General features: G+C 46.2%; 1 protein-coding gene and 1 long non-coding RNA gene across 2 annotated transcripts; one reads left to right on the top strand and one right to left on the bottom strand.

Moving 5' to 3' along the window:
- The first annotated feature begins 588 nt into the window (after positions 1–588).
- On the top strand, positions 589–22,406 carry LOC309361940 (coagulation factor IX-like). The gene is made up of 8 exons (XM_081897276.1): positions 589–733; positions 6,082–6,245; positions 6,702–6,729; positions 15,342–15,455; positions 16,918–17,046; positions 18,729–18,901; positions 20,513–20,627; positions 21,737–22,406. The coding sequence occupies exons 1-8, from the start codon at positions 667–669 to the stop codon at positions 22,279–22,281; spliced, it is 1,335 nt and encodes a 444-aa protein (XP_081753402.1). The 5' UTR covers positions 589–666; the 3' UTR covers positions 22,282–22,406.
- LOC309361941 lies at positions 7,462–14,136 on the bottom strand. The gene is made up of 2 exons (XR_014164701.1): positions 13,279–14,136; positions 7,462–9,321 (listed from the first exon to the last, which is right to left on the bottom strand). It is a non-coding gene; the product is annotated as an uncharacterized lncRNA (long non-coding RNA).
- Positions 22,407–27,395: the final 4,989 nt, after the last annotated feature.

Genomic DNA, 27,395 nt, shown 5'->3' with positions numbered 1-27,395 from the left:
TTGAACAATTGTTTGTTGGAGAAGGTTATTGTGGATATTGGTTCTATCTGTTTGCATCCAACAAGTTATTTGCTTCCCTTGTTTTCTCACATTTGCATATCCGCATATACAGAAAACAAATAATAATTATGACTCCTGCAAAAGTGGTTAAACAATCCCTCTTGCCATGGAACTCTGGGAGCAGTAGTTCTCTAGGGGGGAATCATGGTCTCTTAACAGCTCTGAGCAGCCTTAACAAACTGCAGTCCCCATGATTCTCTGGGCAAAACCATGGCTATTTAAAGTGGTATGATACTACTTTGATGGTCTGGTATGGTCGTGGCCTTAGTCATTCCCCCACCTCCCCAATTGTCCTCTCATAATCTGACACCCTGAACTGTAGTTTACTTAACTTGTGCATAAATCGGCACCACCTGGAAATATTCATTCGGGGACCGTAAAGTAAGAAATGAACTGAGGGCTGAGCCCAAAATGAAATAACTTTTTACACAGGGGCAACCATTTCAGAAATGTCCTGAAATGTCTATCCAGCAACCTAAAATTTAAATATGACCTTGGAGTCAAGCCAAAATCAAAACAAATATGTACTTGCACTTCGGACCCCTAAACCAAGAGACTTCCCAGTCCACAATTCATTAGCAAACCAGCCGTGGTGCTTTTAAGAAGATGGCAATCAGCTTCTTCACCCTTGCTGCCTGTCTCCTAGGATGCCTCCTCTGCGCTGAATGTGAAGGTTAGTTCATTTTAAAGCTTTCTGGCCACCTGTGCTTCTTCTGACTTGAAATGAGAGAGGAGCTCTGGCATCGGATAGGGGACAAAACATTTACAAGCAGCATGAAATCTTTAAAATCCTAGCTTCTAAAGAAAACTCAGCCGCCAGAGGAGTATCATGCAGGACCCAATTTTCATTAACAGCTAGAGCAAGCAAACAGAGTCAGCAAGCAAAGGCACAGGGGCCAGATGCACCCACTTAAAATGTCCACTAGCACATTAAGAGACCAACTATGTTTGTTCTGAGTATAAGCTTTCGTGTGCATGCACACAAACATGCTACTGGACAATTTATTTATTTAGGCTGCATCAGACCAACACAGCTACCCAACTGAATCTGATATGAGTTGGGCAGTCAGGCAGAGGAAGTTCTTGCACAATCTTAACCCCCTTCAATAGCACAGAACAGGGACTGTTATCCGAAAACATTTCATCAGAAGTAACTCCCACTCTGCTGCATAGGGTTTCTTCCCAGGTCCGAAGAATAGATATTTCTAATCTAATGTGGTCTTTGTCTCCATTAGAGTACGGATTTAAAATTGACCCCCACTTGCGGGGCAGATATGCAAGGAAGAAGGAAGCAGCTCCATTAAACTTGATGCCATAGATAATAATAATGAAGAACAATGAACTCTGAGAGCCAGTGTAGTCTAGCGTCAGATTAGGACCTGGGAGACCAGGGTTCCAGTCCCAACTCTGCCAGGAAGTTCAGTTTGTGACCCTGGGCCTATCACTGCCTATCAGCCTAATCCACCTCACAGAGTTGTTGTTGGGATTAAATGAGGAGGAGGAGGAAGAAGAAAACCACGGACACCACCCTGAGCTCCTTGGAGAAAAGAAGGGACCCTGAGGGTCATCTAGTCCAACCCCTGCAATGCAGGAATCTTTTGCCCAACGTGGAGCTTGAATCCACAACCCTGAGATTAAGAGTCTTATGCTCCACTGCCTGAGCTACCCCAGGAGACATTACCATCAATCAATAAAATAATTTTGATGTTGGAGTATGAAGCCAAATGGGTATTTTATTTTTTTTAAAAGGGAATATCTGCAGGGAGTTCTCATTAAATCAGCCTTCATAATATCAGCTTGTTGCCCCCCTGATGATTTGGACTGCAACTCCCCTCCCATGCTAGCTGGGGCTGATGGGGAGAAAGGCTTTGATCAAATGGATATTTTGTGTGGGTTAAAAAATTGGGATCACCTTAAAATCTTGGGTTCCATGAGCTACATAGGAACCTGTCTTCTACAGAATCAGACCATAGGTCCATTTAGCAACAGCTCTCCAGGGTTTAAAACAGGGGGTTCTCTGTTCTACCTGGAATTACATTGACATCAAAATGTCAACCCGTCTTTCCCCTCTATTTTCCCTTTCTGGAGTAAATCTGGTAAATTAAAACAAGATTTGAAAAACCCTTGTTGTCAGCAACCCATTTGCACCAGGAAGGTCCCTTGGAACAGAGTAAAAAAATATGCACATTTGATTTAATGATTAAATGCTTCCTTTTCCATTCATTTAAGGATGTGTCTGTGGCTGCATAATGCAAACTAGAAATGCGATCCAGCCAAAGTTAGGCATTTCAGAGTAGCCTTGTTTTTGATGAGGAGAGTTGAGCCCCTGTTCGCTGCAGTCAGCAGGACTAAAGAGCATATAACTGGCTCTACAGAGTGTGCTTCCGTTTTGGCAAATAAGCCATGGGTGGCAATCGGAAGTTTAATTATTACCTTAAGTCAGAGCATGGGGTAAAAAATGGACCCCAAAAGCATTGTCAGTCTGACGTGAGCTTCGCATCCGTCCTTGGATTACTCCAGGTCTGCACTTTATAATCTTGGCATTTGTTGCTCATGAGATGCAGCATAATGTAAGATTTACATTTTACACGATGCATTTCAGTAGTACAAAACTCACAACTTTATTCTGCACTTGGGTTAATATCTGCAGGACAATCTTATCTTGGTGGAAGAGCAAATGCTTTACTTTAGATGAACAGCTCCAGCTCAGAGGCAGAGCACCTGCTTTGCATGCAGAAGGCACCATGTTCAGTCTCTGGCATCTCTGGGTAGGGCTAGAAAAAGATTTCTGCATGAACCACAGAGGGATAATAACAGCACCTGTAGACAATGTTGTGAATATGTATGTGAATATGTATCAAACTTTATTTCGATCATAGACCAGCATAAGATAAAACATACGGATAAACTGAACACGTAAGACTTAAAACAGGTAAAGGATAAAAACTTGTAATTAAGATGTGATTATATCATACATGGGACGCGGGTGGTGCTGTGGGTTAAACCACAGAGCCTAGGACTTGCCAATCAGAAGGTTGGCGGTTTGAATTCCCGCGACGGGGTGAGCTCCCGTTACTTGGTCCCAGCTCCTGCCAACCTAGCAGTTTGAAAGCACGTCAAAGTGCAACTAGATAAATAGGTACCACTCTGGCGGGAAGGTAACCGGTGGTTCTGTGCGCTGCTCTGGTTCGCCAGAAGCAGCTTAATCATGCTGGCCACATGACCTGGAAGCTGTCTGCAGACAAACGCCGGCTCCCTCAGCCAGTAAAGCGAGATGAGCGCTGCAACCCCAGAGTCGGCCACAACTGGACCTAATGGTCAGGGGTCCCTTTACCTTTATATCATACATACTTTAAAAGATAGAAACAAGGACAAACAGTTAAATGCAAGCATAAGGGAGAGAGCATGAAGGAGCACAGGTCTTGCATTTGGGGTCTAGTTTGTGGCATAAACGATCCTAGTTTCCCTTCAGAACATATAATCTTTCACTGTTCTAACTTAAATCAGCACTTTATTCAGAATCATAAGGGTTGGGGGGAATGTTTGCACATAGTTAAACTGTGGACCTCATTCCCACAGGATGTAGTAGTAGTAGTAGTAGTAGTAGTAGTAGTAAATTTTTTATACCCCGCCCACCCCGGGCAAGACTGGGCTCAGGGCAGCTAACACCAAATATAAAATACAGTTTAAAAAAGAAACAGAAAACAACTGATCAAAATACAGCTTAAAATGCAGCCTTGTTTTACTGGCGGCCCATAAATCAAGACCATAAGGGGAGGAAACATCAAATATTCACCAGGGCCAGCTATCCATGTTGGTCCTACATGGGCCAGCAAAGAGCAGAGGGAAAATTTATATACAGGATCCCATATAAGGGGTTCCATAAAAAATAAAAAGAGGCAGTCAGACTGAGTCCAGACCAAAGGCCTGGCGGAACAGCCCTGCCTTGCAGACCCTGCGGAAAGATGTCAAATCTTGCAGGCTCCTGGTCTCCTGCGACAGAGCGTTCCACCAGGTCCGGACCAATGCTGAAAAGGCCTTTGCCCTGGTTGAGGGCAATCTAACCTCCTTGAGGCCCGGGACCTCCAAAGTGTTGTTATTTATGGACCATAAGGTCCTCAGCGGGGCATACCAGGAGAGGCAGTCCTGTAGGTACAAGGTCCTAGTGATGATGGCCGCCAACTCGGATGGCTTTAAAAGAGGATTTTAAGAGAGGGTGGCTTTAAAAGAGGATTGAATAAATTCATGGATACTGTCAGGGAACTGCCATCGGAGCCAGAGGCGGAGGCAAGGCTCCAGAGCGATGCTGGAGAGGGGCCCAGCAGGGAGAGAGGCAGCCCATCTGCTGGGGAAGGAAATCAGCGTAACACCAGGGGTGAAGGGGGGCAGATGGGGGAATCGGAGAGAAGGCTCCAGGACTCCTCACCAGAGACCAGCGGGGAGAGCACGGGTACTCCGCTGCCCACACCCTCCCTGCGCAGAAGACTTCCGCGCAGGGAGAGTAGGAGGAGACTCGGCGTCAAAGAACTTCTTTGCTGGAAGAAGTTCAAGAAACGCCCACTGATGGATTCTGCCAATGACTGAAACAGCCACGAAGTGAAGGGCTGTCCAGACAGAAAGGGTTCAACCAGGTAACCTAGCCAGGAGTGGCGGCAACTTACGCACGAGCAACCCATATAACCATTACAGATACGCATGCCACCTTGCCACTGCGATTGAGGGGGCCGGGCGATGTCATGCACACTGCGGGGTGCGAGGACATGTCATGCGGACGCCCCATGGCTTGCATGTTGGCACAAGCATAACCCACAGCATGTGGGCACGGACACTGCTGACCCTTGAGGGGGCCTGGCATGCCTGCTCACGGAGAATAAAGCTGTTGCTACAAGCCATGAAGGCTGTGTTCCGCCTCTACGATCAGAGGCAGTAATGCTTCTGAATTTAGCTGCTATTTTCGCAAAGAGGCATCTGGTTGGCCACTGTGAGAACAGAATGCAGGACTAGATGGGCCATTGGCCTGATACAGCTGGACTCTTCTTATATAAAGCAGTAGTTCTCAAACTTTTTTTTTCCTCTGGGCCACACTGTCAGGATAAAAATTTGCTCACGCCACACTGATTATTTTTTTAATTAATAAGAACTACATTGGAAAAGGGACACAGGTGGCGCTGTGGGTTAAACCACAGAGCCTAGGACTTGCCGATCAGAAGGTCGGTGGTTCGAATCCCCGCGACGGGGTGAGCTCCCATTGCTCGGTCTCTGCTCCTGCCAACCTAGCAGTTCGAAAGCCTGTCAAAGTGCAAGTAGATAAATAGGTACCGCTCTTGTGGGAAGGTAAACGGCATTTCTGTGCGCTGCTCTGGTTCGCCAGAAGCGGCTTAGTCATGCTGGCCACATGACCCGGAAGCTGTACACTGGCTCCCTCGGTCAGTAAAGCGAGATGAGCGCCACAACCCCAGAGTCGGCCACAACTGGACCTAATGGTCAGGGGTCCCTTTACCTTTACATTGGAAAACAAAACAAAAAAGTTCTTACAAGTGCTTGATTAATAACATAGAACACAACTACAGTGGTACCTCGGTTTAAGAACAGTCCTGTTTAAGAACAATTCAGTTTACAAACTCCACAAAACTGTAAGTAGTGTCCCGGTTTGTGTACTTTACCTCGGTCTAAGAACGGAATCCGAACGGTGGAAGGGCACCTGCTGTGCGAGGCCTCATTGGAGAAAGCTTGCCTCAGTTTAAAAACGGTTTCGGTTTAAGAACGGACGTCCGGAACGGATTAGGTTCGTAAACCGAAGTACCACTGTACTTTAGAATGTGATCATGGACATCCCAGGTTGGATTCCCAGCATCGCCTGGTAGCGCTGGGAATACAGGGCTGGGAGCAGCACCAGTGATGCAATGGAGAGGGCAGGGAGTCCCCCTCCCACTCATGCAATTCCGAGGGACGGGGTGGTGGTGGTGGACAACATTGGAAGCAGCCTTCTCAGTGGATTTCTAATTTCTTTTCATGTTTAAGTTTTTGTTGACAAGAATGAGGCAAATGCTCTTCTGCACCGACATAAGAGGCACAATACTGGCTTACTGGAAGAAATTCTGCAAGGAAACCTTGAGCGTGAATGTATTGAGGAAGTATGTGATTATGAGGAAGCAAGAGAAGTCTTTGAAGATGACTTGCAAACGGTAATTGTGAGATCCCAAATGCTGGTCACCGAGTGCTTTGGTGAATGAGCAGGTGGGTGGGTGGGAATGTTAGCAATGTTCTTTACTAAATGCAACTAGGACCATATCCACAGAGGGCACCTGAAGCACCAGTACAGCCCCTTAACAGTCATGGCTTTCCCCCAAAGCATTCTGGGAACTCTGGTTTGGGAAGGGTGCTGAGAGTTGTTAGGAGGCTCCTGTTCCCCTCCCAGACTTCCAGTTCCCAGAATTCCCTGGAAGACGGATTGATTGTTAAACTACTCTGGGACATATTTCAGAACATATGGGCAGTGCTGACCTATGGTGTGACCTGCCAAAATGCTTGTGAAATGCCTAGATGTCAATACTAAAATAATACGAATGTTCTATAAACCTGTTTGCTGTTTCTCTGCCTGCATTTACCACTGTGGTTAATGTTAATAATTTTTCTTGTAGATCAGATTTTGGAATACATATGCCTACGGTAAGCAGTATCATTTTGTCTGACTTTGGTTACCTTCGCCAACCCGGCTACCTTCACCCACCAACTGCCTTCACTAAGCAGATGGTTTGGACACCAACTTCCATCAGTCGCAGCTGGCATGGTGTGGGGCCAATGAGTTTTTTGGTCCACAGTTTCTGGAGCGAACCAGGCTAACACAGGCTGCCACAGTATTCTGCGTTCATCAAATAGCAGCCCACAGACCACTGAACTGTTCTATCTATTACATGGAAGAAGCTTGGGTCTTTACTATTACACTGACTATGCCTAGCATCACACTGGATTTCAACAATGATAGCTACACTCTCCCATGGCTTTGCTTTGAATTATTTTTGACAATAGGTGGAGACAGATAGTCCCCAGTCTTGGTTGCAAACTACAGCAAAGACTGAAACATACGCAACCTCTCATCCTTTGAACAGTGGCGGAAGGAAGTGGTGCGGTGGGTGCAGGCCGCCCTGGGTGTCATCACTGGGGAAGGGGGTGACAAAAATATGAGTTTTAAAAATTTGGACTCACAAAACTTTTAGTTCAGTCAAGAAACATAAAAAAATGCAGCTGGCACTGGGTGCCACACCGCAGGGGCTGGCATTTACCAGGGGGCCTACAGCATGCCCGAGCCATACGATACTGAAGCCTTTTTTACCTAGGGATCCATTAGCCACGCCATCCCCTGGACCTCGGAGGGAACAAAAGTACCAGGAAAGCAAAATCTTCTTTGGAGAAAAAGAGTTTATTGAGATCTGAGCACAGAGTCAAGGTCTGTACTCAGAGACAGCCTGCTAGTTAGTTCCTAGAAATACTGGCTGTAAAGCAAGACACTTCAGCAGACTTTCTTATACCCCCAGACTTCCCCAATCGGCTAGCAAATATTGCTTGCTTAACACATTTTATTGCTTGCTAAACATTCCTGTCTTTCTGCTAAGCCAAGCACTCCCTCCCACCTCCTTGTACACGTGTCTTCTTTTGCTAGCTAAGCATTCCCTTCGTATCTCTTCTTATTCTTGCATTACTAAGCAGAAGTAAAGTAGGAAACATCTTGCTAGTGGTTTTCTCGGTTAACAGCAGTTTTCTGGCTAGGCAGGAAGCGACCTTCTGACCTGTAGCTAGCATCAGCAGTTTCAAGTAGCTGGTTAGGCAGAAAACGACCTCCTGACCTGTCTGATTTAGACTTTTGCAAGCAACTGCAATTTTGGGCTGTTTTGACCATCCTAGCAGAGTGCAGGAATTTACTATGTGTAGATAATATTAATGATTAACCGTTCCCCTCTCCCTTCACTCCCTCCTCTTCTTCTGAACAACCTAATACTTAGGTTCGTTCTGGGGTATGGGCCTATACTCCCTCATCACAGCGATGACTGTGGGTCCTAGCTTCCGTGACAGGAGTCTTTGCATCATTTGCTGCAAGCATTGCAATAAGCAGGGTATACAGAAGCAGAAAAGCAATAGAAGCATTATTGGGCCTATTCTCCCCACAAATACGATACCGTTCATGCCAACAGAAATACGAGAGCATCCATACGACAAGGGCGGTACATATCACTCCTACCCACCAAACCCAATATCTCCATGGTTCCTCCCACCAATATTCAGGGGGTGTGCTCATTGTTGAAGAGCCCACTGATATTTGTGCCCGACTACCTGTTGAGCCTCAAGGATGAGAGCCCACCGGTGAGCTGATGCTCCCACTATGTGGGTCAATTTTTCTATTAGCCCTGTTGGGTGGATTGAACTCTCGTGCTGCCTCCCTAGTGACCAGAGCATATGGAAGCTGAAATCCTGGGGTGGCAATTCTTACTGGCACTTGTTTAGTAATTTCAATGCACACCTGGCTAAGGCTCCCACCCCTGCGGTACTTGCATTAAGATAGGTTCCGTCTCATCAATCGCCTGCATTAAGATTAGAACCTGGTCCGCTAGATCAGGTTGGTACAGTGCTCTACCCCCCGGATAACAGTTGACTACCCTCCCACAGCAGCAAGAGCAGTCCAGAACTCGATAGATTTCGAACGTCTCTGCAACTTCCCGTATGAGCACTATCCACATGTGCTGGACAGTGGTGTGGAAGAGGAGCCACAACGGGGTAGTGGGATGTCTTAATATGGTAACCTCATCAAACCCCAGTTGCCAATAGCCAAGGAGCACGCCATCTCTTACCACCGGCAAGACGAACCAGTCGTAGCAGAGGCCAGCAGGCCAATAGGGTTGGTATGGTTCGGTAGGGTCAGGGCAATAAGACATAGAGCAAGTCAATAAAGAAAATAAGAGAGAAAAGAGAAAGTCTTTGTAACTGTCCTTGTGATGATTAGTCGCAGGATCTCGTTGCCCGTGGCCTAACGCTTTTTCCTGGTAGCGTCAGACACAAGGTGATGATCAACTTCAGAGGGTCAGCGGGATTTCTTTTGCAAGTCCAGACACCCTTCTTCAGATGCGTGTGATGTACCCAGGGGATCACCTCGACTACTTTCACTGCAGTTGGGGATGAGGGGGTCGCCAGACGCTGTCACTCAGAGGGACTGGTGAACCGGCTCAGCGAGACTGCCACGGGACTGCAGGTGTACGCTTGAGGGAATACCTGGAAAGAGAGCAAACACACACAACAAACACAGGGATTGCACTTGTTCTTGGGTGATGTGATCTCCCATCTGCCCAAACCGGCGGGGATGCCTCGGACGAAAGGGGTTGGCCTGCCATATAGAAGTTCAAAGGGCGATAGTTCTCAGTCTCTTGGTTGGCGCACAGGGCACATTTTGGGATATAGAATATTCTCCCAAGGTGCGCCTTAGCAGCTGGGCCTCCCAAATGGGTGGGCTCGTGGTAATTCTTTACAATTGTGCTGGCCAGATGTTGGGGCACAAAAACACGGCTGTCCGGTCCTTCCTGGAGCGTTGCTCCTTCTTGGCTGGTCCACTGCTGTTCATCAAGGGTGTAACGTGGTTCCACATCGTCTGGAGTGAGTTCTGGTACCAATATCAAAAGTCCTGGTGGTGCCTCTAAATTGGCTGGAGAACAAATGTCTACGTTGGGGGCGCTGCCTGCGGGCGCCCCTCCCATCCAATTCTTCACCGTGCATAGAGATATCAGCAAGGCGGTCGTCACTGGAGGGGATCTTCAGGATGCTGAGACACAGTCCAATCTGAAGCAGCTTTCTTATGTGGTGGACCCAAGGGGTGGTGCCAGCGACCTTCACAGCTGTGGGTGTGGAGAGCAGATGGGCCCTTCCAGCACGGCGGCAGTGGTGCCTGGGACCGGTCTCATCCACACCACGTCACCTGGCTCAAACTGGTCATGCAAGAAGTTCGGGCCTGGGTTGAGAGAGAAAATCTCGAGAGAGAGACTGTACATAATTGTTCAATTCCACATCTTGAGCAGGGATAGGTGAAAGCATGCACACATAAGGAACCGGTCTCCCAAACATCACTTCAAAAGGGTGACAAGTGAATACGTTTCAATGGGAGGCTACAGACTCTAAGCAAAGGCAAGGGCAACATGGACACCCAATTAGACCCTGTTTCTTGCGTCAGCTTGGATAGCTGATTCTTTAAAGTCCTGTTCATTCTCTCTACCTTTCCAGAACTCTGGGGTCTATAAGCAGTATGCAGCTTCCAGTTGATCTGGAGCGCTTTTGCCAGTCCCTGTAGGACTGCATGAACAAATGCTGGTCCATTGTCAGATCCTATGGACCTTGGCAATCCATAGCGAGGGATGATTTCCCTAAGCAGGCACCTGGTTACTTCAAATGCCTTTTCAGTCTTTGTTGGCCATGCTTCGGCCCTCCGGTGTAGGTGCACACTGCCACCAGCAGGTAGCGGTGTAGTCCACAACGGGGTAATTCAGTAAAGTCCACGACAAGATCTTCCATAGGTGCCGTTCTACTGTGCTGAATCCCTGGGGGAGCCAGTGGTCCGGCTCTGGGATTATTCTTTTGACACAGCAGGCATTTCCTGGAGATCTGGGCTGCCAGTTGGTAGAGGTGGGCTGTATAGAAGCATTTCTCCAGCTGCTTGGTTGTAGCATCTGGTCCTATGTGGGTTGAATCATGGTATCTCTGAGTAATCTGCCGAGAAAGGGACTCTGGAATCCATATCCTGTCATCAGGGGTAAGGTACCATCCTTCTTTGGACAATGTCAGCTCCTGAGCATCTGCAGTGTCCCTTTCCTGCTTCGTGTAAGCTGGCATGTCAGTGGTGCTTAAAATTTCTTCTGGGACCAGTGCTCCAATAACCGAGGCGGGGGCCAGTTCTTGGGCTGCTTCCTTGGCCACTCTGTCTGCCAATCGGTTTCCTCTGGCCACTTCTCCTGGTCCAGTCTTGTGTCCATAACAATGGATAACTGCCACTGCATCGGGCTCCCATACAGCATCCAGAAGGTTCAATAAAGCTTGTGGGTGGGCCACCTGGCTTCCTCTGGAGGTAAGCAAACCTCTTTCTTTCCATAAGGCTCCATGGGCATGTAAAGTCAGGAATGCATACTTAGAATCTGTATAAATGTTTATCTTCTGTCCCTTTGCCAGGCTCAGGGCTCTGGTGACTTGGAATTTTTAACGCGGATGTAGTAGTAGCATCTGACATTTCCTCATTTTAGCCTGGGAGAGGAAATAGGTGCCTTTCGGCAGATGGCACGCTGATTCTTTCCTAAGCGGCCTCGCCCTCCTCTTCTTCTAACGGTGGACCTCCCGTCTTCAGGGCCATCAACTTCTTTGCCTGGTACTTCTTTTTCTTCTGGGTCTCTTTTCCTCTCTGATTATAAGTGGCTTGGGCTATTTTCTAACATCCATTTCAGGGTGTGGCCCATCTGGATTTTTCGGCAAATATCGGGCGCTGCCTGGGCTACAAAAGCAGTTTTTATGATAGGGGCATTGGCAGCCTCATCTGGGTCCACAGGAGTATACTGGCGGTAGGCTTCCTTCAGCCTCTTTAAGTAGGCTCCAGGGGCCTCCTCTGTTCCTTGTACTATTTCTCTGGCCTCCACGAAGTTGGTGAGTTTTCTGGCTGCCCTCCTCATGCCATTTAAGACATTCTGGCAATAAATGGTGAGAGTATTTTGCCCTTCAGTGATCTGATAATCCCAATTCAGTGTATTTTCAGGATATCCTGCTGCAACAGCTTGATCTCCTGCCCCCTGCGCTCTCATGTGTGCTCGGACTTCAGCATGAATTTGCCTAGCCTCTTCTGTAGTTAGCAGGGCATCCATCAAATATTACACATCATAAAAAGTGGGGTTGTATGTTTTAAAAAAATTCCCTCAAACAGCTTAATGATTTTGGCAGGGTTTTCCTCAAATGAAGGGTTTTTGGTTCCTCCAATTACAAACATCTGCACTAGAGAAGGGACATGTTGAACTGTATGAGTTCTATTGGGCACCACCCCATCAGGTCCCGCGGGGGCCAGAGGGTCATACACTCTATGGAGAGGCATCACTCTGGCCGCGCCCTTCTCCTGTGCTTTATGTGCCCTATGGAGGGTCACTCTTTTCACTGCTTTCCCCACTCTTTTGTCCACGGGATTGGGGCTGGGCCATCTGTTCCCTGTGGCGGGGGTGGTGCCAGGGCTGTTGCCGGGGCATAAGGCGGTGGGGGCATTAAAACTTTATCTTCTTCCTTCTCTGAATCCTGGAGGACTGGGGGGTTGTCCTCCTGTTTTCCTGACTGAGCAGATACTGCTGCCTGAGACCTTTTGGCAGCATGACTTCAGCCAGGAGGGGGGGGTTCTTTTCCATATTGGTCTTCCATGTGGAAATGTAGGGGATTTGATCAGGGTGGACATTCAAAATGTTCTGATATAATGGATTAATGAGTTGCAAATCAAGGGTCCCAGTGGACGGCCAATTTGTTATTTTGGGGTGGGCCAATCTAATTTACACAATGTCCTCGTCCTCCCCTCTCATTAGCTTGAATCCCCAAAAGCATTTCAAAGGGGTACTTTTACTTTGGCCAGAACCCATTTCTTCCAGATCCTTCGCTACTATTCACAGTAAAAATTCTCTCACACTTCACACACAACAGACCTACAATTGCTCGGCCAAGGGGACACTAAGCCCTGGCCCACACTTGACAATTCAGTCACTGGAGTATCTTGACATGCAACATACAACATACAAAACACACCAATATAATTTCAACACACTAAACACACCAAAATAACTTCAGCATGCAATACACAAAACACACCAAAATAACTTCAGCACGCAATACACAAAACACACCAAAATAACTTAATTTCAACATGTCACATGCTACAGTTTGTCAGAAAATGCACAACCCTACAATCGCTCGGCCAAGGGGACACTAAGCCTTGGCCCTCATTCAACAATTCATCCACTGGAGTATCTGACACACAACATGTCAACAAAACACTCAATTCCCTCTGCCCCATTCCCTTTCCCAAACCTTTACCAATTCCTTTCCTGGTGGCATTCTTACTGCCGGGCACTCTACTGCCAACTACCAGGTGAGGCTGATCAGGCCTCTGGCCCTTTCCCTCGGGCCCCTAGCCCTTTCCCTCGGGCCCCTAGCCCTTTCCTTCGGGCTTACCTTTCTCCGCTGCGGACCTGTCCCCTCGGCGCCGTTCTGTCCTCTTGTTCTCCCTCAACTAGATGTCTCCGCTCCAGGACGGTGTGGCAATCTCCCCCTACAAACTGGCAGGGTGTGCACCGGAAATGCGAACGCCGATTGGAGCTGTTCACCTTGGTTGAGCCTGGCCCTCCGGTCCGTATTTGGGGAGGGGGCTGATCCCGGACGAGCCCCCAAAGAAATGAAGCCTTTTTTACCTAGGGATCCATTAGCCACGCCATCCCCTGGACCTCGGAGGGAACAAAAGTACCAGGAAAGCAAAATCTTCTTTGGAGAAAAAGAGTTTATTGAGATCTGAGCACAGAGTCAAGGTCTGTACTCAGAGACAGCCTGCTAGTTAGTTCCTAGAAATACTGGCTGTAAAGCAAGACACTTCAGCAGACTTTCTTATACCCCCAGACTTCCCCAATCGGCTAGCAAATATTGCTTGCTTAACACATTTTATTGCTTGCTAAACATTCCTGTCTTTCTGCTAAGCCAAGCACTCCCTCCCACCTCCTTGTACACGTGTCTTCTTTTGCTAGCTAAGCATTCCCTTCGTATCTCTTCTTATTCTTGCATTACTAAGCAGAAGTAAAGTAGGAAACATCTTGCTAGTGGTTTTCTCGGTTAACAGCAGTTTTCTGGCTAGGCAGGAAGCGACCTTCTGACCTGTAGCTAGCATCAGCAGTTTCAAGTAGCTGGTTAGGCAGAAAACGACCTCCTGACCTGTCTGATTTAGACTTTTGCAAGCAACTGCAATTTTGGGCTGTTTTGACCATCCTAGCAGAGTGCAGGAATTTACTATGTGTAGATAATATTAATGATTAACCGTTCCCCTCTCCCTTCAATACGATACGATACGATACGATAATCTTTATTGTAATTGTCCCATACAGAACAACAAAATTGGGGGGGGGGGCCTACATAAGACATTCAAAACCAACAAGCCTGCTATCCCAGCTATCCCAGCCTGGTTAGCCCCCTAAAAACTCTGATACCCCATTTTTAAAATACAATACACTCCCACTGAGACTCCTTACACTACATTTAAAACCAAAATCGCATTTGAGTAGAAACTGTTTCTCAGGCGGCTAGTCCTAGTCTTTATAACCCTGTACCGTCTTCCAGAAGGTAGAAGCTGAAAGAAATAATTTCCGGGGTGTGCACTATCCTGCGCTATCTCTGCAGTTTTCTTATGGCACCTGGAAGCATAGATTTAGGTGGGAAGAGTGCACTCTCCTGGGAGTGATGCGGTGGCTTGGGCACCTGCAGGCTCTGTGCTGCCTGAAACGGCAGCGTGGGGCTTGCATCTGCCCACTGCCTCTTCCTCAGCTGAGGGGGCTGCGATGGAGAGGCTCCACACAAGCTCGCGCTGCACGGGGCACCTAAGCATCTAGCTACGCCACTGCCCTTGAAACTATAAGGGTTCATAGACTCTGATTCTGCTAGATTCCTCCTTTGATGTCCCTATTCCCCATATTTGTTTACCAGAGCAGAGATTCCTTTGATTAATGACAAGTTTAAGCCCATTACTAAACCATAATTTAGCATGACATGAGTGAAGCAGCTTGAACCTAGAGCTCTTATGCTCTCCTCTCTTCTCCTTCGGAGCAACTTCCAGGAGGGGACTGGAAGAATCTGCTTGCTGGTTTAAACTGACCAGTGTTTCTCATCACTTCCAAACAAGAAATGACAATTAGTTTAAACTCTGCTTTGCTGAAACAATCCAGATACTAAACCACAGTTTGATCTCTGACTTGTTTTTAATAATAAGGCATCATTTAAGCCAACCACAGCTGTCTCTTTTTTTGGATGTGACATTAAACCATAGCTAGCATTAAGCAGGGAGTGCACACTTCCAATGTCCTCCTTGCAGTGGGGCTGGAGGAGAAGGTGGTGGGGCATTCTGCTCCTGACTCACTGCCCTGCGTTTTCTTTTGTCTTTTGCTTCTGCGGTAAAATGCATTGATAGCCATTTGCAGATCACAATATGACTCATGGATATGCTTAGTTACAGTTACAATTGAATCTTTATTTCCAAGGTGGCGAGGGATGCAAGTCAAGACCATGCATGAATGGTGGAACATGTCAATGCAAACCCAATGACTACCAATGTCTGTGCCTAGATGGATATGAAGGAAGGAACTGTGAGATTGGTATGTTAATGGGAAATGGGTGCTCAGTTGCCTGGAACCACGAATAAACCACTGAGCCTCTTGGGCTTGCTGATCAGAAGGTTGGCGGTTGGAATCTGCATAATAGAGTGAGCTCCTGTTGCTCTGTCCCAGCTCCTGCCAACCTAGCTGTTTGAAAGCACGCCAGTGCAAGTAGATAAATAGGTATCTGGCAGGAAGGTAAACGGTGTTTCCATGCACTCTGGTTTCTGTCACGTTGTTCCGTTGTGCCAGAAGCAGTTTAGTCATGCTGGCCACATGACCCAGAAAACTGTGGACAAACGCCGGCTCCCTCGGTCTGAAAGCGAAATGAGCACCGCAACCCCATAGTTGCCTTTGACTGGACCTAACCGTCCAGAGATCCTTTACCTTTACCTTTGATAATAATAATAATAGCAACCTAAACAAGTTAAGGTGTTCTTTTTTAAGTTGGGCTGTTACAACACACTAAAAAGTGAACAGCAATGCTAAAAGGTGGACCTCTCCCGGGTGGCTGTTTCATATTTGAAGTGCCACAAGGAGGAATTGTTCTGCATGCTCCAAAGCCGAGTATTTAGGAACACTGAAAACAACAGGTGCTTCGGTTGCAAGAGAATGGTGTGCAAGTTCTTCTACGCTCAATGGAACTTAAAACAACAACGTTGTTGTTCCAAAAGAAGTTATTGGAGCATTCCAAATCATTTGCCCAGAGAAGAGTAGATCCATCTGAAAGGCAATACATGGCTATCTGCACTGATCATTTTTCAATGCATCCCTAATGATTATCATTGTATAATTATAAGATTATTGTATAGTTTTAGAATATGGTATAATCTTAGAAGAGGTGTGGCTCTGAGGGGGCGGGGTATGACCCTACACTTCTGAATTTTCTGCTACACTACAGGCTGTGGATCTGTGCCAATGATATCATCAGCATAAGACCATTTTTGCAATAAAGTTGAGGAGGAGTGGGGTGTTCTTTTGCAGTAAGGGTCTGATCCACTACATATGACACCTGTAAGCTGTGGTTTTAGACCTTACTGATTGGAGGACCGAATCTGAATTCCCACAATCTTGGGTTATCAAAGTCTCTTAAAGCATTGACCACGAATAAAGTGTTTGCTCTTCTGGTGTTGTTGGACTCCAACTCCCATCGGCCACGCTGGCTGGAGGTGATGAGTTCCACAGTGTCTTGAGGGTACCACACTGACTAGCCCTACCTTACAGGGTTGTTGTGAGGTTAAAATTGAAGAGGAGGAACCATGTATGTTGCCTTGAGCCAACAGAATGAAATGCAAGTTTTAAAAGGAGATCATGAGATTACCATGCCAGTGTGAACCAGATCAAAATTGTGGTTGATTTGGGGGCATCCTTGTTGCAGCTGTTTCATGCCACAAGTATGGTCTTGTATTTTGGCAAGTTTCAAGTAAAATTCAATTTAATTTCAACCCCCCCCCCCCATCAGACCTTACATGCTCAGCGAAGAATGGAGGTTGCAAGCAGATATGTGAGAATGGCCCTACAGGGAAGGCAGTCTGTTCCTGTGCTCCTGGGTACAGACTGATGGAAGACCAGAAGAGCTGTGAACCAACAGGTAAAAGATTTGAGCACTGTTTAGTAATGTTTGAACTATGAATCTTCTATCCTTTTAGCAGAATAAAACTCCAAACCTGGTGGGAACAGGTCCCATTGAAATAAAAGGTTATTCCCTTCCAGGTGAGGGATTTGTTTGCAGACTATCTAAATCTGGGTGGAATGGGTACTAGCCAATAGCTACCTGCAGTTGTCATACCAGAAGGTTCGCTAGCCAGTTGCATCTGGGATGGCGAGGAGGCTTTAGTTTTCCCTGCCTCTTCATGAAGTGCTAAAGAAGCCTTAAAAAAATAAGTGAGAAGTCAGGGGGGGTGTTTCTTAGATCTCAGGCTGATGTACTATTTTGCTATTAATTATATTTTTGTCTTGGTATGTGAAATATACTCGGAGGCGAGAGTGGATTTCATGCTCTTTATTCAGCTCATAGTGGTGAGGAGGAAAAATGGAAGTTTCCCCACAATATCAGCTTTATATACATTATTTACACAATGGGCCCCACGTGATTGGCTAATTCCGGGATTCTCCTGTAGGCCAATCAGGTTGTGGATTCACTTCCACCTGGAGCTGGATTGGGTGGCTCCTGCGGACCAATCATACTGCTGCATTGTTCTAGAACCAATCAGACTGCTGCATTCTGAATCCTATTGTTCTAGGACCAATCAGACTGCTTCATTTTGGATCCTATTCAACTCAGTACATAACAGTACAGTGATGCCTCGCAAGACGAAAAGAATCTATTCTGCGTGTCTCTTCGTCTAGCGGTTTTTTCGTCTTGCAAAGCAAGCCCATTGACGGCTTAGCGGATTAGCGGCTTTTAGCGGCTTTTAGCAGCTTAGCGGATAAGCGGCTTAGCGGCTTAGAAAAAGGGGGGAGGGGAAAAACCCCGCAGGAACTCGCAAGACATTTTTGTCTTGCGAAACAAGCCCATAGGAAATTCGTTTTGCGAAGCACCTCCAAAACGGAAAACTCTTTCGTCTAGCGAGTTTTCCGTCTAGCGAGGCATTCGTCTTGCGGGGCACCACTGTATGTTTATCATTAAACTTTAGTATGAATTGCTAGTGGGTTGCTCAGTCTTGGTGGTATGCAGTATACTGTAATGTGAGACAGCCTGTGGTAATGTTGAGTCTGTGCTTATTTTAAATCTTGCTGATACGTTCCAACTGCAATGTGCTGCAATGGATTTCCTTACTACTGGATTCTTTTCCGGCATTGTTGTGAGCTGCTTTAGTTCATAGCTGCATGGTAGAACACCTGTCTTGCATTCAGTAGGTGCCAGCTTCAATCTCTGGTATATCCTACTATGTCTCAGTCAGTGGAGGTGACTGAGTGATCCCAATGGACAAATGGAGAAAGGCCCTAGCCCGGTGGCAGAACACCTGTGATGCATGCAAAACTCCTATGTTCGTTCCCCATTGTGTCCCAGGAGTGCTGGAAATGCCTCCTGTCTTAATTCCTGGAGTGCCGTTGCCAGTCAATATGGACCTGATCCAATGGTCCAATTTGACATAAAGCACCTTGTTAAATTTATGGCTTACCCTTGAAAAGGGGACACACGAGTGAGCCGATGATGCTTGCAGCAGCAGCCTCACATCAAGGAAAGGCTAATCCTCAAATTCTGGCAGGTGCGCTTGTGCACCGGAGCCTACTTTCCAGTGCATGAGTGATTATGTAGTTTCTCCACAGTGCCCTTTCCATGCGGGAGGATTGGAGCCCCAGAGACAGCGAAGAACAGAAGCAGCAATGCTACCAGTGACCCCAGGGACGTGTCTGTCGATAAAGCCCAGAATGCTCTTGTGGAACCAACGCCTCCCAGGCCAATCAGCACAAACAGCAGGAAGGGGGAAGTTCCATGGCAGGTAATGCAACAGGAGTTTGCTGTTTTGCAAATGTGGTAGCTATAGAAGGCCCCCATCAGGCAATCTACAGGAGAACCGTTCCCTCTAGTTAAAGGGGTGGGAAACATTTTTCAGTCTCAGGGCCACACTCCCTTCTGGGCAATCGTCTGGGAACCACATGACAATGGTAAAAGGAGTTTGGATTACTGCAATGCATTATACATGGGGCTGCCCCTGAAGACAGTTCGGAAACTTCAGCTGGTGCAGAATTCAATTGCTCACCAGAACAAGACAGTTTGAGCATATGATGTCAATCCTGACACAACTGCACTGGTTGCCAGTTAGTTTCCAGGCCAAATTCGAAGTACTGGTGCTCACTTATAAAGCCTTAAACAAATCAGGACTCCTATGCCACAAGGACCACCTCTCTCTATATGAACCAGCCCAGACCCCGAGATCATTCTCTGAAGCCCTTCTTCGTATGCCTCTTCCCTGAGAGGTCTGGAGGGTGGCAACATGAGAACAGGCCTTTTCTGCAGTGGCTCCCCATCTGTGGAATGCTTTCCCCAAGGAGGTTCCGCTAGTGCCTTCATTATACACATTTAGATGCCAGGCAAAACATTACCCAGGCCTTTGGCCATTAAATACTCTATGGTGTGTTAAAGTTGTGAGGTGAGGGAGACTGATACTATAATCATTATTTTATTATTATGCTATCTATTACTATGCTTTTTATTTTTGCTTTAATTATGCCCCATGAAATGTGTTCTTAATGTTGTACACCGCCCTGGGACCTTTTGATAAAGGGTGGTATAGAAATTGAAATCCAAGTTAGTGCCTATGTAAGACCAGTTGAATTTTTCAACTTTCAAATTCCAAAAATGATGGGTGCTAAAAAGTTGTAACATGACTTTGGAATTCAAAGGTTATTTTGGTTAAATTAATATAATTTAGTTTTGCCTGGCAAGTAAAATGTGTGTAAAATTGCATAGAAATCATTAAAATGATTGCCAAATACTTGCAGTAAATTGTTGCTGTTGTTTAGCATTACCTGACATTTTCAGAAGGTCAGATTAAAATTCTTTGGTTTTCTGAAAGCAGTTTATGTTCTTCTTCCTCAAATGTAGACTTGCCCAGTCACAAAAATAACAGCAGAATTGAATTCCTCACACCCAAAAATGTATTTTTCAGCCACCTCACTGAAGAAATTGGCAAAAATTAAGTTTCCCTACCTAAAATGACATACCCTACCATCACAGCCTCTTGCGGGAGAGAATTCTACGTTTTAACTAAATTGCTTCACTTTACTGCCAGGCAAATCTGCATAGGATTGTATCCTGAAACATTCACTCAAGTCTCCCTGATTCTTCATTTCTATGCATGTAGGCATAAGTAAATACATTTTACCTGCTACTGTATTTCTCTCTGTTGGTTTTGTTTTTTTTAAAAAAAAGTCTTTTGTTTGGGTTCTCTTCCATTTCTTCTTTGCAAATTTCAGCATGCTGCTGCACCATCCAGCCTTTGCTGCCCTCTAGAGGCAGCTGCCATTAACACTACCATTGGGCTGTAACTGCATATGTACAGTACTTTAAGGGATCAATCCTGATCTCATACTGTTTCCTTCGCTCGCAGGTTTATATGCTCAGCTACGAGAGAAAAGAACTTTGTGGAGGCACAATCATCAATGAGAAGTGGATTGCCACCGCAGCACACTGCATCGAGTATGGGCTGCACACTGTTGTGGCAGGTAAGTGATAAAACAACTTTGAGGTGTGGCTGGAATTACCTTTGGCTTCATTTTTGCCTAGAGTCCCAGGAGGGCTGGTAGAATGATAAAGCTGGATACAGGTTTATTAGGGGGCTTATTCTGTTCCTAGACTTTGGGGTGGGGTGTGGTGGAGAGAATGCCATTGAGCATGTACAAAGTACATTCCCTTTCCATGGGATCATTATTTATGTCCATCTATTTATTTTCCTTTAACAATGTTAATGTGCCATTTGATTGTAAGACAACCTCTAAGCAGCCCATAAAAATCTAAGCAAAGCATCTAAATTGTTGATAAGAAACAGATAACTTAAAATATTCAAAAGACAATCAAACTTGAACCAATAGCTTCAAGTTACAAGAAATGAGATTCTGACTAAACATACAGGGGGGGAAACTTCTGACAGTAAGAGGTGCTCAACAGTGGAACTGTCTACTTCAGAAAGTTGTGGCCTCTCCTTCCTTGGAGGCTTTTAAGCAGAGGTGGCCATCTGTCATGGGTGCTTTAGCTAAGATTTGCAGGGGGCTGGACTGGATGACCCTCAGGGTCCCTTCCAACTCTCCTATTCTATGATCCTAATCAACAGTAGCTGAAAAGAAATAAGTATCTTAGATTATAAATATGTTGCATCCAGTCCATTAGCCTGAGGCTGATTTACTGAAGAACAGAATTAATATATCCATACTCTCCAGTTGCTTGAAAACAAAGAACTCACATAACCAATCTGTGGATGCCCACAGATTAGCATATACACAGATCTGTAATAGTATCTCTTTCATGTGACTGAGCCAGCAGATATACAGTCCTGTGATACAGGCACTCTAATGATTAACCTGTTAGGCTGCTCTTCAACAGAAATATACATGCAATGCTTCACAGTTCAGCACAAACACGACACATTGTAGAGTTATTTTTTCCATTTCAGTGTATATTGTATACTTAACACTGGTGCCTTGAGTTCAGTGCTGGACTCGTTGCTTTAATCTGATACAGCCTGGAGCATGCTGTGTTGACAACTAAGTGTATGTCCGAAATGCCAAATTTCCCATTTAAAGAACCTATGTGTATCCAATGGCTCTTTTTTCATCAGGTGAGCACAATACGGACGCTTTCGACCACACTGAACAACAACGTCGGGTGGTGAAGGCGATTCGCTACCCCGCATACAACACTACCCACAGGTACCACAATGATATTGCACTTCTTGAGCTGGATTCACCGCTGGAGCTGAACTATTACGTCACCCCGATTTGCATCGCAGGCGAGAAGTTCACAAACAGCCTTCTGCAGCATGGATCAGGCACGGTGAGCGGTTGGTGGAGGCCAAAGGACCAACGAAAAAGAGCCAGTGTTCTCCAGGTTCTGAAGGTGCACCGTGTTGACCAGAGCACTTGTCAGAGGGATGGCGAGTCTACCCTCTTGCCAAACATGTTCTGTGCTGGTGTCTCTGCCACAGCTAAGAGAACACACCAGGGAGGCAGTGGCGGCCCTTATGCCACAGATGTAGAAGGCACCTGGTTTCTAACAGCCATAGCCAGCTGCTGGGAAGAATGTGCATTGAAGGGCGATTATGATGTCTACACTGAAGTTGCAGACTACATTCAGTGGATAAGAAACACAACAAAGCTTGCATAATTAAGCCAGGGGCTAGATGTCTTCAGTTCCTTAAAATAATCATCTCATGATAGTGTAAGTTGGGGGGGGGATATACTCATCCTAAGGTATTGTTCTGAATTTGTTTTGTAGAATTAAAAACAAAGAAGCAAGCCCAGCAGCACAAATCTGAAAACGGTTTGCATAGGAATTGTTGTCCAGAAGAGTAAGGAAAGGTAAAAGGCAGTAGAAGGCCAATATTTAGTATCAGAAGCCACACCAGATTCAGCTCACAACCCGTTTTTCAAAAGTATCTCAGCAGGTTGTTATGATTGTAAAACAAAGCTCTGTAAAGTACTTTGGGAACTTAGCATTTTAATGCACTTACCATGCTATCAGCACTTGGTGCATTTATTATGTGTATCAGAATGAAGTGCCATAAAACCACAAATAAATTACCGCATTAAAAACAGCACCATTTTGAATTCAAAACGTCACAAAACTGGGACACAACATGGGACAAAAAGTTCAGTGTGTATGTGTGTGAGAGACTCTTTCAACAGATAGATTTAACACATATTTACAAATATGCTAACAGTATAGTGACGCAGGTGGCGCTGTGGGTTAAAGCCTCAGCGCCTAGGACTTGCCGATCGAAAGGTTGGCGGTTCGAATCCCTGCGGCGGGGTGCGCTCCCGCTGCTCGGTCCCAGCGCCTGCCAACCTAGCAGTTCGAAAGCACCTCCGGGTGCAAGTAGATAAATAGGGACCGCTTACTGGCGGGAAGGTAAACGGCGTTTCCGTGTGCGGCTCTGGCTCGCCAGATGCAGCTTTGTCACGCTGGCCACGTGACCCGGAAGTGTCTTCGGACAGCGCTGGCCCCTGGCCTCTTAAGTGAGATGGGCGCACAACCCCAGAGTCTGGCAAGACTGGCCCGTACGGGCAGGGGTACCTTTACCTTTGCCTTAACAGTATAGTTTATATTTCAAAGTGAGAGGGATTTTTTTTGGTGTAGTTTGGAGTACCAAAGTGTTATGAGTTGATGGGCAGCGGAGTCGGCTGAATGCCAAGACCCTTCTAATTCCTGGATCCGGCAAGTGTTTAAATCTAGAAGTTGGAAGCTGGAAGCAGGTCGGGAAGCCAGAGAGACAGAGCCATGCCTGATTTCTGTTAGAATCCAAGGCTGTGGATTCTACCCAACATCCTCCCCTCACTGCCCCATCATAGCATCAGGTTGTACATAAAGGTAAAGGGACCCCTGACCATTAGGTCCAGTCGTGACCGACTCTGGGGTTGCATCACTCATAAGCCCATGAGGCTCAGTGGTTTTGACCACAGTGCCACCCGCGTCCCAGGGTGTATGTGTAAATAAACCATATAGGGAAACCACAGTCCCTACTGTACCTCATTCCACAGGAAACATGAAACCTGGGTAAGTGCTTGAAACCCATGGAAATTTGCAACTGTTTGGTATTGGGGTGTGGGATTTGTATGTCCTGGAGGGGGACCTGTGACCAAGATGTGCCAGAGCTGAAGGAGGAACAGCAACACTCCTTGAGCAGTTCAACTCCAGCAACAGATGAAGCAGTGAAGCCAGCAAGGCATGGGGCGGCTTGAGCACATGATCCAGCGACAGTTTGCTGAGGTGAAGCAGCTGCAAACAGAGTGTGTGAAAGGCTTCCTTGGACTCCATGCAAGTTGAGGGCCCTGCTACAGGGGGTTGAGAGTGACCCAGGACCCAGCTGCAAGGCACCCAGATGGAAGGGGTAGCCGAAGAGATCCATAGTGTGGGTGGGCAGCTAAGGTAGCTGAAAACAAGGGGGGAAGCCGCATTGGGGAAATGTGAGGTGGCTAGAGCTGAGAGGCTGCTTCTGATTGATTTCTCCACTCCCTGGGAGCCTGTTGTGGAAGAGGGGTGTGTGGGAGAAATTGTAGGTGTGTGTGAACATGCAAGAGGAAGAGCCAGTGCCTGAGGAATTGGCAGTGGAGGAAAACATGCAGGAAAATTCAGAGACCTGTGTGCAGGCACCAGGGGAGCAGCCGGTGTCTGCTGAATTGGGTGAGATGAAACCCTCCAATGGAAATGTAAAGCTTTTAAAAGTCTTACGATTGCAATCCTAGACCTGTCTACTCAGAAGTAAACCCAATGGAGCTTTCTCCCAGGTAAGCAGATATAGGATTGCATTCTAAGACAGTACATTCAGGTTTGCAGAACCAGGCAGCTTCATCAGTAAAAGTGCATACAGATCTAGCAAGATGAGATTAAAAGGCTAAAATACTGTTGCACCCCACTCTCTGAGCAGTGTGAGATTCCAGGGGTTCCAGGCGCTTACCCAGGGTTTGTGCTTCCTTCAGAATGAAGTACAGCAGAGACTGTGGTCATTAAAATATATGATTTATTTACATACGCATACAATCTGAGCCTATGATGGGAGGGTTCACGGCAATAACACTCCAAGATGGTCTTGCTTCTCCCATAGCCACAACCTTGGAGTCAAACAGAAATCAGGCATGGCTCTAACCCTCTCCCTTCCCAGCCTGCTACTTCCAGCTACTTCCAGCCTTTGTCTTTCTAACTACCACTGAGTTAAGGAAGGAGGGTCCACCCATTTGTCTTCTGGCACTGAACCACTTCCTTTGTTTCCTTAATAGCCCATACTTAGGCCATTACCTTACCAGGAAGCTAGCCTGGCTAATCTAGGAACTAAAATCTTTCTTTAGATTTTTAACAATTGCTGTACCCAGGAATTAGAAGGGTCCTGGCATACAGACTGCTCTTTCCCCACCCAACTCATAACACTATGTTGTGTGTGTTCTGGTTGCCTAGAGTATTTAGGTGTGAAATTTATTTAATTTAAGTGAACCCTACCTCTTTTTAAAGTGTGTGTGTGTGTGTGAGAGAGAGAGAGAGAGAGAGAGAGAGAGAGAGAGAGAGAGAGCGCGCCATATTATGGTTATTATTATTATTATTATTATTATTATTATTATTATTATTTTGGTGGAATTTAATATAGACATGGCTATCTTTTAAAACTGCTGGAAGCCAAATATTTGGCACCTGATAGCACACCATCATTCAAGCTATAATGGATTCAAGGTATCATTTTCTTGTTGAGTGGTATAATAATACTGTTGAACTAATACATTAGAGGAGCTTCAGAAGCCATTAGCAATTTAGCATTTGTAGATGCATAATGTACCCTGCAATCAGATGGCAGCTTCGCTTTAGCTCAGTAAGTGTCTGCTACAATATCACCACCCAAAATAAACACGCATGCTCTTTTGCAAGCTTTGCAGTAAAACTGTGGTTCAACAGCCAAGACTGATTGTTTAAAAGAGTTCCAGCTCTCCTACAGGAACAAAACTCCAGACTTCGGGGACCATTTCAGTAATCTAAGGGTCACCAACTTGGTGCCCGTGAAGCCTCTGAGCCCTGAGCTCCTCCCCCCCTCACTCCCTTGCCCCCTTGACCATGAGAAGCTGAGGGTGCTTGACATTTTCTCCTTTGAAAAATACACAGAGGTGAAGGAGGAAGCTGGTAGTTTCATTTTTAATGTCGCAGTCTAGTCCAGTAACATATCCATAGAGAAAGATGCATAGCTACAGAAAACTGAGTGGGCAGCTTGCCCTGATGAAGGTTTGAAGCTGACCAGTCACTTTTAAGCCTCTGGTCTCAGGCGGTCTCTCCACCACCTTGTGACTAACTACAGTATATGTTCTTAAAGGACCAACCCTCTGGCCTGGTACACTTCCTTCAGTGCTGGGCTGGTAAGGTCTTGACGGGGGGGGGGGTTCCTTGGGGGAAGGTGCTCATGGAGGTCCACGCTCTGTCCCTACAGATGCAGAAGGTCAGTACAGGCTGGTCCATTAGGGCAGTTGGGACACAGTACACTGCCCCACAACCTCAAATCTGCCCTCAGCCAGTGCCCTCCTGATTAATAATAATAATAATAATAATAATAATAATAATAATAATAATAATTTATTATTTATATCCCGCCCATCTGGCTGGGTTTCCCCAGCCACTCTGGGCGGCTTCCAACAAAACACTAAAATACAATAACCTATTAAACATTAAAAGCTTCCCTAAACAGGGCTGCCTTCAGATGTCTTCTAAAAGTTTGGTAGTTATTTTTCTCCTTCTTGCTTGGATCCAAGTCCAAGGGCTGGCTGCCATCTTCCTCCTCCTCCTCAACCTCAGTGTTGCCCTTATAGAACTCAGCAGCAAGGAGGATGGGGATAAACCTAGACTACTGTTGGCCTCCCTGCTTTCTGCCCTCGCATTGGACATCAGCCATCACTGCAGGAGGCTCTTTGGGGGGGGGGGGCTCATGTTCATAAGCTTCAGCTCCTGTTCCACCAGCAGACTCACAGCCCTGCACCTGGTCTGATTCCTTGGGTGGATATAAACACAGGGAAAAACACACACTATAAATAAGTTATATATCAAATCGTTATAACAAAAGGAAAAAATTCCTACATAAAATCGCCTAGAAATGTTTTGTGCTCTTCAGCACCATCTGGTGTTGCATGTTTATAACGCTGGGTTTTTTTTTGTTTTTTTTACTAATGTCGCTGAGTCCCTTCACTGGAATGTCTGCAGCTCCTGACTCACAAGCCTTGGCAGCTGCTGGATTCAGAGGTCATGACATTTACAGGTGCTTTTCAAAGCCCATGATTAATTCTACTTTTAGTCAGATCACTAGGAAAAGCAATGGGTGTGCATGCACACCTTCTCTCGTTCTGTTTCTCCTGGGAAGAAGCTGAGTAACCAGGGTGGTGCCCGTAGCACTCACCCAAAAAACCCAATATGCCTATTGACTTAAGAAGGTTGGCAACTCCTGCACAAATCCCTGTCTTGGATTCTGCCTTCAGTCTTGACACAGCACTTTCTCGGTTTATTGATGCCATCGCAGATAAGCTTTGCACACAAAAAAGTAATGAATTATGTAAATTAATTAATGGGGTAGGACCATTCTACCCCAATGCAAGCTTAAATAATTAAGATAACCAAAGAGTACAGCCTTACTGCAGACAGGAGCATTGCTGTTTGGTGCAAATGTAGATTTTGACCTCTGTTGCAGCATGTGTGCTGTGCAAAAAGCAGAAAGTAAACTAAAAAGAACAAAGGCAGCCATGCACATCAATAAGAAGGAA

The sequence above is a fragment of the Podarcis melisellensis genome (genome assembly GCF_964234715.1).
Source record: "Podarcis melisellensis genome assembly, chromosome: Z".
Classification (NCBI taxonomy): Eukaryota; Metazoa; Chordata; class Lepidosauria; order Squamata; family Lacertidae; genus Podarcis; species Podarcis melisellensis.
This window is presented reverse-complemented; position numbering and strand designations above follow the sequence as displayed.

Bases quoted from the DNA above. Each gene is read 5' to 3' on its own strand.
- LOC309361940 (XM_081897276.1), top strand. From the start codon at position 667: ATGGCAATCAGCTTCTTCACCCTTGCTGCCTGTCTCCTAGGATGCCTC. The intron at 734-6,081 runs GTTAGTTCATTT...TTCATGTTTAAG, and splicing joins CCTCTGCGCTGAATGTGAAG to TTTTTGTTGACAAGAATGAG. The intron at 6,246-6,701 runs GTAATTGTGAGA...TTTTTCTTGTAG, and splicing joins TTGAAGATGACTTGCAAACG to ATCAGATTTTGGAATACATA.